Source organism: Aplidium turbinatum, chromosome 2 (genome assembly GCF_918807975.1).
Source record: "Aplidium turbinatum chromosome 2, kaAplTurb1.1, whole genome shotgun sequence".
Classification (NCBI taxonomy): domain Eukaryota; kingdom Metazoa; phylum Chordata; class Ascidiacea; order Aplousobranchia; family Polyclinidae; genus Aplidium; species Aplidium turbinatum.
In genome coordinates, this window is record NC_137473.1 from 30,032,324 (window position 1) to 30,049,472 (window position 17,149).

At 36.5% G+C, this 17,149-nt stretch overlaps 1 protein-coding gene across 1 annotated transcript in view; it reads right to left on the reverse strand.

The window, feature by feature from the left end:
• Positions 1 to 248: 248 nt before the first annotated feature.
• LOC145765212 (ferroptosis suppressor protein 1-like) overlaps positions 249 to 17,149 on the reverse strand; it is a 45,009-nt gene continuing 28,108 nt past the window's right edge. Inside the window, exons 4-8 of the mRNA XM_082576994.1 lie at positions 15,701 to 15,793; positions 5,692 to 5,800; positions 5,040 to 5,192; positions 3,486 to 3,677; positions 249 to 991 (exon numbers count right to left, since the gene is read on the reverse strand). Coding sequence (XP_082433120.1) covers positions 816 to 991; positions 3,486 to 3,677; positions 5,040 to 5,192; positions 5,692 to 5,800; positions 15,701 to 15,793 — 723 coding nt within the window. The 3' untranslated portion in view covers positions 249 to 815. The remainder of the gene's footprint in view (positions 992 to 3,485; positions 3,678 to 5,039; positions 5,193 to 5,691; positions 5,801 to 15,700; positions 15,794 to 17,149) is intronic.

The following is a 17,149-nucleotide window of genomic DNA, read 5'->3' on the forward strand; positions in this document are numbered from 1 at the left end:
CACTTTAAAGTAAACAACTGAACATGTTCGTTTTGCCCGCTTTCCCCTATGAATCCAACTTTTGTACGTGAGAAAATGAGGTCTCAGAGTTAACTTTTTTAATGCATGTTGTATTGGTATGATTTATGTGTGTCTGCGGATTAAAAATAACACATTGTGCAACAACAGGCGTGGGTCATACAAAAACTTATCGCGGCCGAATTTGAATCGCAGGCCGGACTCCCTGGCCTAAAACGATAAACACTTGGCTCACTCAAAAATCTATGAATGTATTCAATTCGGTACATGTGAATGTAATGAATTAATGGCAACAACAACGTTTCTCTGAGCGCAAATCATACTGACCTCCCACCCAAGCGCAAGGCATATGCCCATGACCAGTTTGACCACCCATCAACGTAATAACTGGAGGTGGTGGTAGGTTACGCTTGAAATCATTACGATGGACAAAATTATACAAGTGCAGTAAAAGCTTGTGCTTGGGAATAAATTCAACGTGAAATCATTTACAAAAACAATTTACAAATATTAGGTTGACGCTACAATTGCTCAGGTCTCCTATTTTTCAAAAACAAGAACGAAGAAAATAAAACACAAGGTAAGAACCATTTTTCGAAGTAACTGCTTTGTTTGAAAACATTTCAACTATCAGAGATAATATCGCACAAGATCTATTATTAGGAAACTAGCATGTGTAATTGTTAATAAATGCATGAAATAGTTAGAAGTTAAGTAAATAGTTTAGCTTCGTGGTGTTTCAAAGCACAAGCAAACGATAAAAATATAATGTGCTGAAACACAACTTAAAAAATAGCTCACTGGGTTGAAGCTACAGTAGTTTTTGGAACTTTCACTCCAAAATCATTGAACATCATTTTAGTAAACAAATCTTCAGATTTAAATTTCTTCACCATGAAGTCACCAACAACCATTCCCTTGAATTGACCGACACCGCCAGTTCTGCCAAGAGGGACCAGTATTCCAAAGTCACCTGATAAGAATAAATTACATATAAACATAACATTCATAACTCAAATATTTTCATATACTAACATTACTTGTTTAACTTCAGCTCGTGTTTAAAATCGCCCTTGTTGCACTGGCAAGTATTGATTGTAATTGTAGCCCTATTTTTGTACCTTTTTCACATAATTTTTTTTTATCTTTTCTATCTCATTTCCAGGTTTTGTGGCTGTGCAAATTAAAGATAGTGACATCCCAACACTGTTTTTGCATATTTTAAACCTTTTGGTTTTGCCATCTTTCCCTTTTGTTGGTGCTAAATTCGTGAGTTTGCTTTGCCGTTTTCTTCATGTTCGCGCCAGCAATGAAAAATAAATTGAATTGAATTATCTTTTTGTGAGAAACGCGAATCCCTTAGAATTGGAACTTAACAAAATTCTTTATCAATGCCAGCTCGATAAGAAGTGGTGGCAAGAGAATTTTCTGAGGATCTACTAAAGCAGGGGTGGGCAACCTTATTGCATGCAAGGGCCAATTACAGTAGTGATAATGCGGAGGGCCGCGATGTTACTCGTTCAATAACATAATAGACAAACTTAACGTCAAATTTAACTCCTATATGTTCAATATCAAATCTATTCTCGTATTGTCGTTTCAGCTTCCTCTCATTCACAGAGATATCTTCCATTCGCCTTGTAATTTCCCTTGGAAAAGCTGATCATTGAAAATAACGGCTTTTTCTCTGGAAAAACGATCTCTGCAACTGTCATCAAGCATTCTGGTTTGACACCGCTCATGAGCATGCGGCTGTGTCTTTAGCAAGAAACTTAATAGTATGCTTGAAGGTGGACACGAAGATTGGCTTCCTTGCCTTCCCACTCCCTTAATCTAAATCTTCACACACCGGGCGTAAGCCTGGATACGACTAATCAAGCATCCCTTTCTACATTCGCCTTCCACACATGTTTTCTTTTGTGAGCTTTGACACTGTGTATTTCGCTTGTTAAGAATAAAGACTATTGCTGAAAAGATTTTGCAAGTTTGTAACTGTGTAAGAAGCGTGATGTGTTGTGGAAGTGAATACAGAGCGATGAATAAGACAGAAATTAGGCAAATGCCAGCGACAGAAATGAGGATGGTTTGTATGATGTGTGGCAAGACACTTCTTCATACAATTAAAAATTATATCGAGAGAGTGGACTGGTGTTGGTTTGTATGATGTGTGGCAAGACACTTCTTCATACAATTAAAAATTATATCGAGAGAGTGGACTGGTGTTGATGATATTGAAGAGTATTTGGGTGGTCATCGTCTGAGATGGGTTGGACAATTGGACATCTTATACGAATGGATGAGAACAATTTGACAAAACGAGTTTGGAATACCATAGTGAAAGGAAAAAATGAAAAAAGGATGACTCAAGAAAACGTGGGATAACACCGTGAAAGATGACATGACAAAAAGAAACCTAAAAATTCAAGATGCCAACAATAGAGAGAGATAGAGGAGTCACTGCAGTCACTGTTGATCGAAGCTTAATATAGAAATGCAAACGTTACTCAGCAGTCTAGCCATGCCATTTCAACAAAATATTGATTACGAATGAAAAAAGGGAGAACTTTTTGTAAAAGTGGCAAAAATCCTATTAATTTTAATAAAATGATAGAAAAACATCAAAATCAGCAATACAGATTGCTGATTTTTAATCCTATGTGCCAACATACAGTTCATAACATAACTTCGTCTACATCAACAAAAGTCATGTGCGTCGCGAGTCAGTAAATTCTTCTAATATTGAAATTAGGAGACACAACATACCACAATTTTAGATATTTAGGACACAAAGGGACCCTCAAAGTAAAAAAATTGAGAACCACTGTGCAATATAGATAGTTTTTATATTTCCATAGCGTAATAATAAAGCTTTCAAACTTCTCTTCAAAGAGTCGATGAAAAGTCGCCACTCAACTTTTCTTTACAAGGAGTCAAATTTCTTTATAAGTCAAAAATGGCATATTCTAAATGTGGTCTTTTGGATCTCGTCATATCATGGGATGCTCATTAGCAACGCGAACACAGTCTCGAATATATTACTTATTTTGCAAAAAATTTGAGAAAGATCCTTCACATACTGTCATTAGCAACGATATCAGTCAAGCATAAATGAAATGCTTCATGAATTACGACGCATAGCGCAATGTTTTTATGTTAAAAAATTATAGCATAACACTGAAAAGTTAAAATGCGAATATCTCGAGAACCTGATGCCCTTGAAAAGCAATGAGATTTTCGGAGTCAGCGTCAAAAACCCTTTAAAAATCACACAGTCAGACCTCCGTTTAAAATAGATCTTGATCAGTTCAATCATTTCAAAACCCCATCTTTTGCAACATCTTGTTTTTTGATTATAATAGCAAACACAAACCAATTCTAACAGGCTGGATGTCATCACTAGTTTTGGGCAAAATATTTAAGCATATTCAAACAAAATATTTAAACTTGTTTTCAGAATCTCAACCAACCTGGTTTTGGATCGTAACTCGTTGGTTTCCCTTTCAAGGTCTTCAAAAGAGCTAGCGCTTGATATCGAGCAGTGGCAGCCATTTTTTCCTCTTCTACATCGTTAATATCGCCAATGGCGTATATTTGATCGTGACCTTTGACCTGGAGAAACTCGTTCACGCATAACGCTCCAGATTCGTTCATAGAGTCGGCTAAAAAAATAACACAGTAATAAATACAACTTTGCAAAAAAGTAACAAATCAAAATCCGCTTAACAACGATGGATAGTGCATCAAGTGGTACTGACTAACGTATTTGTGGGCTGTAGATTGTATCAATAACAACTAAAACTGAAAAGATTGTGTTCATCTTGGTACACCTATACACTACAGTACAGGGTCATCAAAAATTAACGTTACAACTTCAAACAACTGTACCAACTGTATTTAACATCAATATTTAGCGTTACAATGTTAATAAATTGAATATTTCTCAATTATATATTTTTTGGCCTAATTTTTATAGGCCATGAATGAAAATTTGAATTAAAGAAAAGCGATTGCAGACTGCAGAGCTCTCCACATCGGACAAGTCAAGGAGTGATATTTGCATGGACTTAAAAATTAACAGAATGTTGGTCTGGAGAACTCTCAAAAGACACAAAGAAACTGGAAATGCAAAAATCGACCTGGCCAAGGTCGCCCTCAAAGCGCCAGAACTTCAAAATTGATAAAAGCAACCAGAGAAAAGGTGCGAAGAAATCCCATGAGATCCATTCAAAAACTGGCAAAGGAGGCGAACGTGGCCTATGGAACCATGTTCACAGTTCTCAAGAAGGATTTGAAGATGACTCCATTCAAACACATGTAGAAACAGTTGCTAAATGCCAATGCCATTGAGAAACGTCTCTCCAGAGCCAGTATTCTGCTCTCACGCATTGAAGGAGGAGGCATGCTGCCAAACCTTGTGTTCAGCGATGAGAAGAAATTTGATGTCCAGCATCATTTTAACATGATCATGTTTGGTCAAGAGATGGTGATGTGGAACCACCAAAGTATGGATGTGCTGAAGGCTACTGAAAAAAGAAGGGACCAAAATACCCCAAAGAGTTATTCATGACTCTTGCAGGTCCTTTTCGAAGCGTCTCCGACTCGTTATCGACGCACATGGCGGACACATTGAGTAAAACTTGTTTTTCCTAAATACTGTATTTATTTATTTGACAATAATATTATATGTTTATTACTCAAATATTGTCTACCAGTTGTTAAATACAGTTGTTTGAAGTTGTAACGTTAATTATTGATGACCCTGAACATAAGAATTAGGGAGACAAGAATCTAATCGTTTTCGTGCTGCTTGAACGCATTTTTTTCTCTTCACTTGGTTCATTTATGTCGTGTGCAATCCGTTTTAACAAAATGTCATCGGTCGAACCTTGTGGTTTCATAAAATAGAAATATTATTAGATAAAAATGATAATTAATTTTAATTACGTATTGCGTTTTAAGTGTTCCTTGTTAAATCTAACTTTTATGTAAATCTATCCTGCTTTTACAAAGAATTCACTTGCCCAGTTCCTCTTTAAAGAACTGGTTGTTGAGACGTGTTCCTATGCAGGGTATAACCAAGTCGCATTCAATTTGCTTTCCGGATTCCATTTTGACAACTTGGTCATGTATGTTCTTGTTCAGGGTCATTTCACTCAAATTCGACACTCGCTCATCTGTATAATGCATTCATACATTAACCGGACATTGAATATTTCTCGTTACCACCAACAAGTGGGGTGAGTTGATACAGGAGATCTAAAGGATCCAAGTTCGATACCCGAAACAACAAATTTTCAATAATTTCCATTTTTTAAACACAGTTAAATGTATATCATATTGGATACAATAGATGTGATGTAAAAATGATTGGAACTGGCTTTCGCTAGTGAAAGTCTCTTTTGTATCGCACACTCACTTAAATCTGGAAAGAAAACAGTGATGTAACACGGAATTTATGCTGGAGGGGGTAAAGGTTAGTTTAAAAACGAAATCTTAAGAATTAGTTGGTGGCAGATTTGTGACTCATTAGTCATTATACAAGGACTCAATTGCTAACTTTCACCTTGAAAAACCTATTTTCATTAATCAGTCTTTTTTAAACTGTGATCGTACATCAGAAACGCAGAAAAACTTTTATATCTGAAATTTATACATGCAAAGTTGTAAACTTACTCAACATCACATCAATATTCTTGGCTTTCAAGGCTTGACGGAGTTTTTTATGGAAACCTGGTTTTCCTCTTTTAGTCACAAAGTAATCGTGAGAGTTTATGATGGTGACCTGTAGCATCAAATATCAGGTTGAATAGAAAGTGAATACTGGACACTGGACAGTCGATACTATCTTATGATAGACATCAGCGGATTCAGGAGGCACTTGGTCACGTGCACCTCCAAAGTCGAGAAAAATATGCAGATTTTCTGTTTTGCAAAGTTTTCTCGCTTGTTGAATCACATGTCAATTAACTCAACCAGTGGCATATACAGCAAACGTGTTCTTGTGTATGTACGACATAGAAGTTTTTGTGCAGTTCAATATCTGAGAAATAATCCAATATTTCGAAATACTGTAAATAGGTTGCTTGCTAAGTTAACGAATAAAATGACCAACATTCAATGCTAGTATGAAGTGAAATGTGAGTTGTAGAGTATTGAGAAAGGTGGGGATACGTGGGACCGATTTTGGAAATTTAATACTATAGGCTATAAAACTTTATCAAAAAGTAAATTATAAAAATTCTTCTACGTTCATGAAAAAATGATTCAGAACTTCAATTTTAAACCAAACCTTATAACTCCAATTTCTACAGAAATCTCGTTTTTAATTAAATGATTTTGGTCAATATAAAGTGTGCACACAAAACAAAAAGACATTGCACTGGGCTACAATACACACAACAAGCGACCAAAATAAGACAAAAGTTGCTAATACTTTCTGGGGGAAAATCTCTACGCTCTTTGCCATATTATTTTCGTATTTGTGGATCAACTTTTTATTGCTTATTTCGCTAAGAATCTTTGCAGCTCTGTCTCCCCCCAATCTTTTTCTAGATCAGCTACTAGAGACGGATCATGACCACACAAGTATCTGGACATCAGAGGACAGGGCACCTTTCCAAGTGCAAAGCCTCAATTTTACAAGTACATAAGTAAACTACCAAGTTCAAGTTTCGAAAAATACTTTCTAAGTCTCACAAAAAATATTTAAACTTCAAATCCTCAACCAGTGGTGCAATTTTTGCAATAAATTGAAATAATTGTTGAAGACTACTACAGCCATAGGCGCCGACTTTTATTTTTGCACGGGGTGGCGGATAGCACAATATGGCAACCTAAAAACTTTCAAACTGCATGTTTCAGTTTGATTTTAACTAAGCGTGTTTCGTAGATGCAATTGTCTTTTCACACCTGGTTTGTAGCTCGATAATTTACAAAGCAACTTTAAAAACACAGGAGGTATGTCGTGAATTTGATTGTTACGTTGCTGCTCTGACACTTAACATTTGGCAAAAGTATTTTTGCAAACAGCAGCTCTGTCAATCCAACTGTTAATCAACTGGTCAAGTTGTAACCGTGAAGCTTGGTAGATCGCAAGTAGGTTAAAAATTTAAAAAAAAGGTTTTTGAGGGAGGCAATGGAAAGATCGTATTTTATTTATTAATAAATCCCATTGTAAACCTAACAAATGTAACAATGACTTATGACAAGTAACAAATAAAACGATCGCAACAACAAGGAAAAAACTCGTAGCCACGTGTTGCGCAATCTTCACGTAGCTTGCTTGATGTTACGCGAGTATCATGCTTGTGACAAATGCAATCATTTTCTTCGCAATACTGTATTGGTTCATCTCTTGCTTTACGTTGAGTTGAAGCAAAAACCAATGATCAAAAAAAGATTTAAAAGTTCGTTCAAATTACATTTATTTGCAGTAAGTAATGTAACCTAAACGGGGTGGCTGCCACCCCGCCACAGCGGTTACGGGGTGGCAACGCCACCCCGTAAGTCGGCGCCAGTGACTACAGCAACATGCCCGCACACTCGTTTCGTCGGAATGGGCCGTTTCGGCGAGTTCCCTATTCGGCAATTTTTTTAAAATCCTTCTGTTTAGAGAATTTTGTATTTTATTCCACAATATAATTTCTTTTGCATTCCGACAAAGAAAAATAAATTAAAATAAAATTTAGCGAAAAATGTTTGAACTAGTATTAAATTAACATGTTTGCTCACACAAAATTGACATGTATCCTACGTCATCCTGTAATGGCCCGTTTCGGCTAGTCCGATTTGGTTAGTTCCATATTCGGCGAGAGCCTTTTTCGGCGATTATTTGAAATTCTTGAAAGGAAATTAACGGGTGTCGTAGCCTAATTATCATTGCCGTTTTTAATCGTTTTAACATCGCTAAACGTTGAAATCGTGCAGAAAAAAATAAAAATAAAATGTTTGAACTATTAAGTTAAGATTCGTCATGTTTATGTCTATAAGTTAGTACTTTTGAATAGTTAAAATGATTAGTTTGGATCAACAAATGTGTGGCCTACAGCTTTGATTGAAAGGAAATTATCGGGTACCGTAGCCCAGTTATCCCGACCAGCAAAAATTGCCGTTTTTACATCGTTTTAACGTCGCTAAACCTTGAAATCGTGTGGAAAATGCACAGCCACCAAACCTAGAAAATACAATTTGGGTAGAGAGGTAACTTTTTTAATCCATAAACACACATAACTCAGCAACAACACTACATTTAAAGGCATACTAAATGAAATTTTCAAATGGGAATTAAGCATTAAAATGCGTAAACTGAACATTCAAGAATATATACATTTAAAAAAAATTACCGAAAAAAAATTGTTTTCAATGGCGCTGGCAAGGCCCAAGGTCCAATGTTTCATTTTTTTCTCAAAGTGACCAAAAAGTGCAAACACTGCTCGAGAATACGTCACAAAAGACAGCAATAACAAAAGCCACGTTACCACATCTGATGTTTTAACATCATATCTGAGGTTTTGAGCAAACTGTCTGATGTTTTGATGTTGAAATCTGATGTTTTGATGTACATACATACATAGCCTACAGTTAAATCGCCGGCAGTAACAACTGTTGCGTGATCAGCTGATTGCTCGTCTTTTGTGACGTAGACTGTACAGTCGCACGCTTCGCTGCTCAGGCCCATTCTGGTTTTGAAAGCTCTGATAAAAGTACGCGCGGATTGCTGATCAGACCGCAATGGGGCAAAATTTCATTGAAAATCGTTTTATGGTAGCAAGTTAAACACAAAGAACGTGAAAAATCGCCAAGTCAGGTTTTTCCTTTAGTATCCCTTTAACATTATAAAAACAAAACACAAAAAGCGAACGTTTTCGGCTAGTCATACAGCCCTTTTCAAGTCTTTAAGAAAAAATACATATTAAAAGAAATGCTAAAGAATCAGGGTCTGCTACTATTCGGCGAGTCCGATTCGGCGAGTCCGATTCGACTAGTCCGATTCGGCGAGTTCCCTATTCGGCGAGAGCCCTTTTCGGCGAGTGCCCTATTCGGCGAGGTTTTGAAATTTTTGAAAGGAAATTATCGGGTACCGTAGCCTAATATAATTGCCGTTTTTACATCGTTTTAACGTCGCTAAACGTTGAAATCGTAAAGAAAGGAATAAAAAGAAAATGTTTGAACTACTGTATTAAATTAAAATTCGTCATGTCAGTTCGGTTGTTTTTATTTCTGACCATCATATGAAAAACAATACACGTCAACATATCAAAGGTAGAAGCGACAAAACGCGAACGTTAAAACGTGTTTGAATTCGTCATGTCAGTTCAGTTGTTTTTCTTTCTGATCATGATATCAAAAACAATACGTCAACATAGCAAAGGTGTAGAAAAAGGTAGAAGCGACAAAACGCGAACGTTAAAACGTGCTTGTGACCGAAGTAAGTTATTGAGTTGAAAGAAATTTGGCACGGTCGCAACACTTTCAGAAAAATTTAAGATATGAAGGAAAAATAAAACAAAGAAAATGTTACAAAAAAAAAATAAAATAGATCATGTTTATGTCTATAAGTTAGTACTTTTGAATAGTTAAAATGATTAGTTTGGACCAACAAATGTGTGGCCTACAGCTTGGATTGAAAGGAAATTATCGGGTACCGTAGCCTAGTTATCCCGACCAGCAAAAAATTGTTCCAAGAACACAGTTCATTTTTACATTGTAGTAAAGGCTAAACAAATGTGTGGCCTATCGTGTTAACGTCGCTAAACGTTGAAATCGTGTAGAAAAGGGAGCTTTTGCTGACTAGGATACTTTGAAACTGAGAAACATTCACAGAAGCCCTACGATTTGTTCCAAGAACCCATTTAGCATAACATTTCATTTGTACATTGATTCAACGTCTGAATACATTATCTTAAAAATGCAACGTATCGTAGGGCTTCTGTGAATGTTTCTCAGTTTCAACGTATCCTAGTCAGCAAAAGCACCCTTTTCTACACGATTTCAACGTTTAGCGACGTTAAAACGATAGGCCACACATTTGGTTAGCCTTTTCATTCTGTTACTACAATGTAAAAATGAACTGTTAGGCTAACTGGGTTCTTGGAACAAATTTTTGCTGGTCCGTATAACTAGGCTACGGTAGCCTACCCGATAATTTCCTTTCAATCTAAGCTGTAGGAGTAGGAGTGTAGGTCACACATTTGTTGATCCAAACTAATCATTTTAACCATAGGCGCCTAAGCCGTGGGGGCCAGGCCCCCACGCATATTTCCGCGTGGGAGCAACTTTTTATGCGGCATTGATACATAAAACATTAGATAAACTAGCGATCGGCAGCAGGAAAACATTTTTAAATACAAACCGCAACAGCTTCGCAGTAAATAATCACTAGAACGAGTAGCGATGCTACAATCCCACCCCAGACAAAAAAATCTGTCATTTTTACGTTGATTTAACGTCTGCAGACGTTGAATCAATGTAAAAATGACTGATTTTGCTGCCTGTGACATAGCAAAAATCCACCATTTTGCGTCGATTTAATGTCATCAGATGTTGAATGCACCCAAAAACAACATAATTTGCTACGCTGACGCAGCGTGCGTTTAACTTAATGCACTTGCAAACAGCCTCCTGTCGCTTTCGAAAGTCGAAACCTCTGCAGAGAATTGTCGCGGCTGTGAATCGGTTGCTGTTAAAATGAACTTGAAGTCTCGGCCCGAGGTAACCACTAACTAACGTAACAAGGGCTGGTACAAACCGCATTGCCCACAGTCGCACAAGCGGCATAATCAACACAACAACGGACTCGCGCAAACTGCATGGCGCACACACGTCCGTTGCCATAGAAACCCGATCAAAGGCGGGGAATATGCGCATCTTTTGTTTCATCTGCAACACGAAAACGGGCGTATTACAGCGAATTGAAACTTGAAAGCAGGTCAGCCATAAGTTGCGATATTGTAGTGCAAAGGGAGCAATGTCAAGTCGAAAACTTAATAAAACGTCTCTCTGTAATTATTTTTCAAGGGCTGTTTACGGATGTCAGCAACTTTTAAATTTATTAAAGGTGACGTGCTGTTGAATTGATGTAAACATGAATGATTTTGCTTTCAACAGGTATATATTCAAGCATATGATCAAGTTAGTATTTTCATTCCATTTACAGTATACCTTTTAGTAAACCTTTTCGTCTCTTGTTTCATGCTAATAAATCTGTTGCTAAACTTTATGTTGCGCTTAGCTTAAAGAGTCGCAGTCCATCAACCGCTAGCCAACGCAGACGCATAGCATGTGTTTTGGTCGAGCTTTGTTTATAATAATTAACGGTAGGTCGAACGTAGCGATAACTCCGAGTGTGGCAATAAAAGCAATCCTAGTGTGACGACATAATTACGTCATCCATCTGCGTGACATTTCGCTGAATTTACGTTGCTGCTGATGAAACGCGCTTTCGCCCCCACGGCCAAAAAAATAGTTAGGCGCCTATGATTTTAACTATTCAAAAGTACTAACTTATAGACATAAACATTATTTTTTTTGTAACATTTTCTTTGTTTTATTTTTCCTTCATATCTTAAATTTTTTTGAAGGTGATGCAACCTTGCCAAATTTCTTTCAACTCAATAACTTACTTCGGTCACAAGCACGTTTTAACGTTCGCGTTTTGTCGCTTCTACCTTTTTCTACACCTTTGCTATGTTGACGTGTATTGTTTTTCATATGATGGTCAGAAATAAAAACAACTGAACTGACATGACGAATTTTAATTTAATTAATAGTTCAAACATTTTCTTTTTATTCCTTTCTGCACGATTTCAACGTTTAGCGACGTTAAAACGATGTAAAAACGGCAATTGCAATTAGGCTACGGTACCCGATAATTTCCTTTTAAAAATTTAAAAAACTCGCCGAATAGGGCACTCGCCGAAAAGGGCTCTCGCCGAATAGGGAACTCGCCGAATCGGACTAGTCGAATCGGACTCGCCGAATCGGACTCGCCGAAACGGGCCATTCCGAAAGAATCATATAGTATCACAGCAAAATATGTTCAAGTCTAAACATTTAAGAAACTGTCTCGCTCACACAAAATGATAACTGAAAATTACACAGCACAATGGATCAAGTATTTGAGAAATAAAAATTAATTAATTGTTCAGAAAAGGAATCAGGCAGCATACGCGCCGACTTCCGGGGGGGCCGGGGGGCGGCGCCCCCCGTAAATTTATGGTTGAGGGGCAACACAAATGGTTATTACAAGTGGTGTTTCAAGGATAAAACACTTCGCGAAAGAGATTTAGATCATTTAAACGGACTTAAAGAATGCCGAAAGCGAAAAATAGCCTACGTTGCTCTTGCTCGCAATACAGCAGCTGATCACATGGCTTTCTCATACGGTATGGAAATTTCAAAGTAGATGGTAGAGTAATTTACGCTGTTGGAATAGTTACGTCACTATTCACAGCAATATTAAACAAACCAGCTAAATTAGACGCGCTATTTTCAACGAGGTCTTCCTGCTGTGAGATCAATTATGATTCAACAGAACGCATTGTTGTGTTCACAATGTGTGAGAATTAAATCATAAACCGATAAAAGAAAAGGTGTTTAATGGCCTTGGTCGCAGATATTGCCTGCATTAACGATGTCTCTTACCGCTATTATCACCTAGCTAACCTGGCATCATTGTTTTATGCGGCCGCTAAGGTTTGACATCGACTTCAACGATCATGGAATGTTACGTAATAAGAACGATTATACCTATCCTACACGCAAAAATAAAAAAGTGACCTCTTAAAACAGCTCTTTCCGCTGTTTTGTCTCGTGAGCTTTGCATATTGTTCAACATGTGCATAAAGAATTGACAAGTAATCATTTAAATTTGAAAATTAAGTTTGAATCACTGCAAATAAACGTATTCAAAACTTTGACTTCGGCCGACACCATTTCGCACTCCGTAATCTACGTCGGCAATGATTTTGCCGCAGCAAAAATGTGTTCATTTTGAAAACTTCCGAGCTGGAGACAACAGCTTGTCCCGTGTTAAGTTGAACCTGTCTTTTTGAGGTGAAAATCACTTGCGAACATCTCGACCTATACTCGAGTATATACGGTATTCGATAAAAGACTATTAAGACTCTCGATAAAAAACTGAAAACACTTCGCCGTTGTTAGTTTGAAAACAAGCAATTAGCAAAACGAGGTTAATAAAACTGATAGCGGGTTTTAACTCTGCTTGAGATCATGATTTTTTGTGTTTTATTTCGATAACTTCACTGTCTTGATCGTTGTTATTCATTCCCACGAAAAGGAAAAGAATTGGCTTGTTTTCCAACTGCTCCAATTATGAGCTAACAATATCAAAATTTTTACGTAAAACTCATCGTCTCAAGCAGCGTTCTAATAAATTCGGTTTGCGACCTTGGTGTCAATATAAACAAGACACTATAAGCTTAATCAAAGACTATTTTAATTGAGTAAAATAGCGTTATGGTTATGACGTCATCACCTTTCTCGCCCCCCAAGGTTTTTTGAAAAGTCGGCGCCTATGTCAGGCAGAATTACGCAAGATTGACAGAAGCACAACTCGAGATAGTGGCACAAACAAAGCAAATGCGAGAAGAACAAGACGTGATAATTCAATCAAAAACTGTTAAAAGATGAGAAGCTCCGCCAGCAAATAATTGCCTGTTGAGCCCTGGGAAACCTAGAAATGAAAGGAAAAAAGAAAACTTTTATTTCGTCCATTGTAAAATAGACCTAAGTTGCAATTAACACTTGCAAGAGCAACAAGGGCGATTTAACACAAAAGAAATTCAAAAAGTGACAAGTTTCGGGAAGTTTTTACTTTGAGAGTCTCGCATTCAAAAACTCGGTTGTGATGTCATAAAAGACTCACAAAAATAAACATTGCAAGAAACCGGCTCAGTGTGACCATGCGGATTCAGAAAAAAGTAAATAACAATAGAGATATAATTAAATGTAATAACATACAGACCTACTACTTTTGTTCAAATCAACTTTGTTCAATTAATTTCACTTTCCAAAAGTTTTACAAAAGTTACAAGTGAAAGAATTTTATGGCAATTTAAATGCAATTATACTGTATTTTCACCAAAAAGGTAGTAATAAAAATGCAAAAAAATGGTAGTCAAAAGCAAATTAAGGAGAAAGATTATAGTTGCAACAATTTGTATAAAACATTAAAGCTACAGAAGTATTTTAGATGATACGAATTTTAGTACAAAAAATAAAAACGTCTGGCAGCATTACTTCTAAAAATATAGTTAGGCTAGGTAATTTGATGACAAAAATAACTAATATATTCCAAGCAGGGCTCCCATTCCTGGGTTTTTAAACCCAGATCTGGGTTTTTTGCTACCCGTCTGGGTTTTTAAGTGTTTTTTTTTATAAAACGTTGATATCTGGGTTTTTTTCTGCATTTTTAACTTTTCTTAAATATCTAGTGTTTTGCATAAAATTATAGGAATCGCGAGCTGAATTAACCATTCTAAGTAATTATTTCGCTACAAAATATAGACTATCTAAAATAAATTCTGTCTGCTTTAAAAGCCATAAGCTAGTTTCCCCTCCTGATCAAAAATAAAGCATTCAGTTTCCAGCTTGAGTACCTGTAATGACTTTCAGTCAAGTTTTAATGCAGTTTTACCAGGCTGATATGCTGAGTGAGTATCACTAGGTTTGTTTAAATTGCTAGTTTTGTAAAAGATTTGTTGATGGCAAAACAAACCATGGAAAGAGCGGGGCAAAACTGTCATAGCCTACCTGGAAATCTAAAAGAAAATTGGTGAACGAAGTGATGGAGGGTGTTTGCCATCAACGTTATGAAAAACGATTCCAGAGACAAAAAGACTTGCAGAAAATAACTCTTGTAGAATGAAATGTATTTCAATAGTCAATGGGTGGTACGGTACAAAATTTAAAGATAGCAGAAAGTGTAGTGGACATCTTGAAGTTTTTCTATTAGCTATTATGAACATCTGGGTTTTTTTGTAGCCAATCTGTTTTTTTTAAGATAAAATCTAGGTTTTTTTCAAATTTGTGGATGGGATCACTGATTCCAAGTTTGCATACAGACGGTGACGTAGGATTCAAAGAACCCAATTAGCCTAACATTTACATCAAAACAACCTTCTTCACAAAACGATGCTGTAACTCAAAACAGTCAAAGAATTTTTGATGTCAACAAAACCTTTGAATGTAATGTAAAGGCAATTACATCGTTATAACGTCGCCAGACGTTGAAATCGTGCACAAAAAGGGAACTTTTGCTGACCAGGTATAACTAGTACCTGAGAAACATTTACAAAAGCCATTCAATTTGTTCAAAGTAACCCAATTAGCCTAACAGTTCGTATTTACATTAATTCAATGTCTGAATATTGAATAATATTCAATCGTTGGATTTACAGAAGTAATCGCCGAATAGTAGCAGACCCCTCGTTTCGTTGCCTTTCTTCCAAAACCAGACTCCGCAAATAATTTAAATTGAGTCTATTTTTATTGTATTTCGAAGTATGCGTCGATCTTCTTCATGTGTTGCTCTTCTTTTATTACAACTATTGATCAATGTGCATGCGTTCACAATAATGTGCAACATTGCCAGTTTAATGATGATACAACTAATCATATATTTAGGGCTATTTTGGTCATGAAGCAAGAAATATATTCTTACCGTTTTGTCAGGAAAATCAGTTTTAATTTCTCCCGCTATTTCGACACCAACTGCTCCACCCCCTACCAAGACCACTCTTTTAGAGGCTACAATCTACAAAAATTTGAAATACGTTATTGATAACATGTAAATAAATCAGCCAGGTTTGGAAACTTGTATAATTTATTGATAAACTTTTGTCACCGTAGACACTTCAGTCCCAACGACAGTCTGGGAAAGCAAGAGCATATAAAAACATAAAAATTAATTTACCAGTGAAATCCAGTGCTAAAAGCACTGAGAAAATCATTTACAATAAGAACTTTTCAAGCTCAACAGTAGAAAAGCTACATAAGATTCAGTATGAAAGACGTCATAGAACTAGTTTGAAAAGCTACGAGCTGAAACATTTTCATTGATCCAACGTATCAAAACCATAAATCAACCGTAACATTCCTTGGTTAAAATCACTCAGATAGCATGCTAATGTCCTTGGCATGCTTCGTCATGACGATGCAATAAAAGTGTCCGAGTAAAATTTAAGGGGCCAAACCCAATGACAGAGCACAAAATTCTACATTTGTCGCAGCCAGCGGAAATGGACACTTCGTGTATTGACGTAGCTCATCCAACACTAAATTTTTTTCTCGAGTCATCACATGTTTTCAAACCATTAATATTTAATAGCTTTACTACATCAATAATATAATCTAGCAAACAACCACTCCACAACCTCATACAGGGTTGATCGGTTTAAAACGGGGCGGTTTAAACCGCCCGGTTAAAACCTGGTTTAAACCGGGCAGTTTTGACCACCTATTACTGGTCAAAACCCCTTTAGTGTATGAATCAAGTTGCTTTTCAATTGAATTAAAAATATTACCCTCCATGTTTAGTAATGATGTTCAACTATAATATATTTTGTTTTGATCAACAATAACCTAAATGCTGGATTTGGAACAAAAAATATTTAATTTCTCTGTTTATTTTTGATTTTTCTATCAGTTGGTTACCGTATTTTACGAACCATAAAGCGCATCCGATTATAAGGCGCACTGTCAATAAATTGCTGTGATTGCGCCTTATGGTCCGTAAAATACGGGTATTTTAATTATTGAGAAAGTTCTAAAAATAAGTTTCTGATGAACAAAAAAATGCTTGGTAGAACGATAAACAATTTGCACAGCCAACTGAAGTACATGAATACAAATTTTTTTTTATGAAAAACATTTGCCATCAAATTTTGCCTGACTGGTCGGTATTGGCGGCCATTAATGAAAGTTCAGACGGCCATGGCCGCCAGCTATTTCGAGGCCTGCCATATCAAAATGGTCATAACTCACAACTGCTTTTATATTTCCTAAATAGCCCATAGCCCAGGTAGCCGACCATTCACTACATAAAAATATTTTTCTGGGTTTTGACCAGTTTTAACCGATTAAAACCAGGTTTAAACTGCTTAGTGGTCAA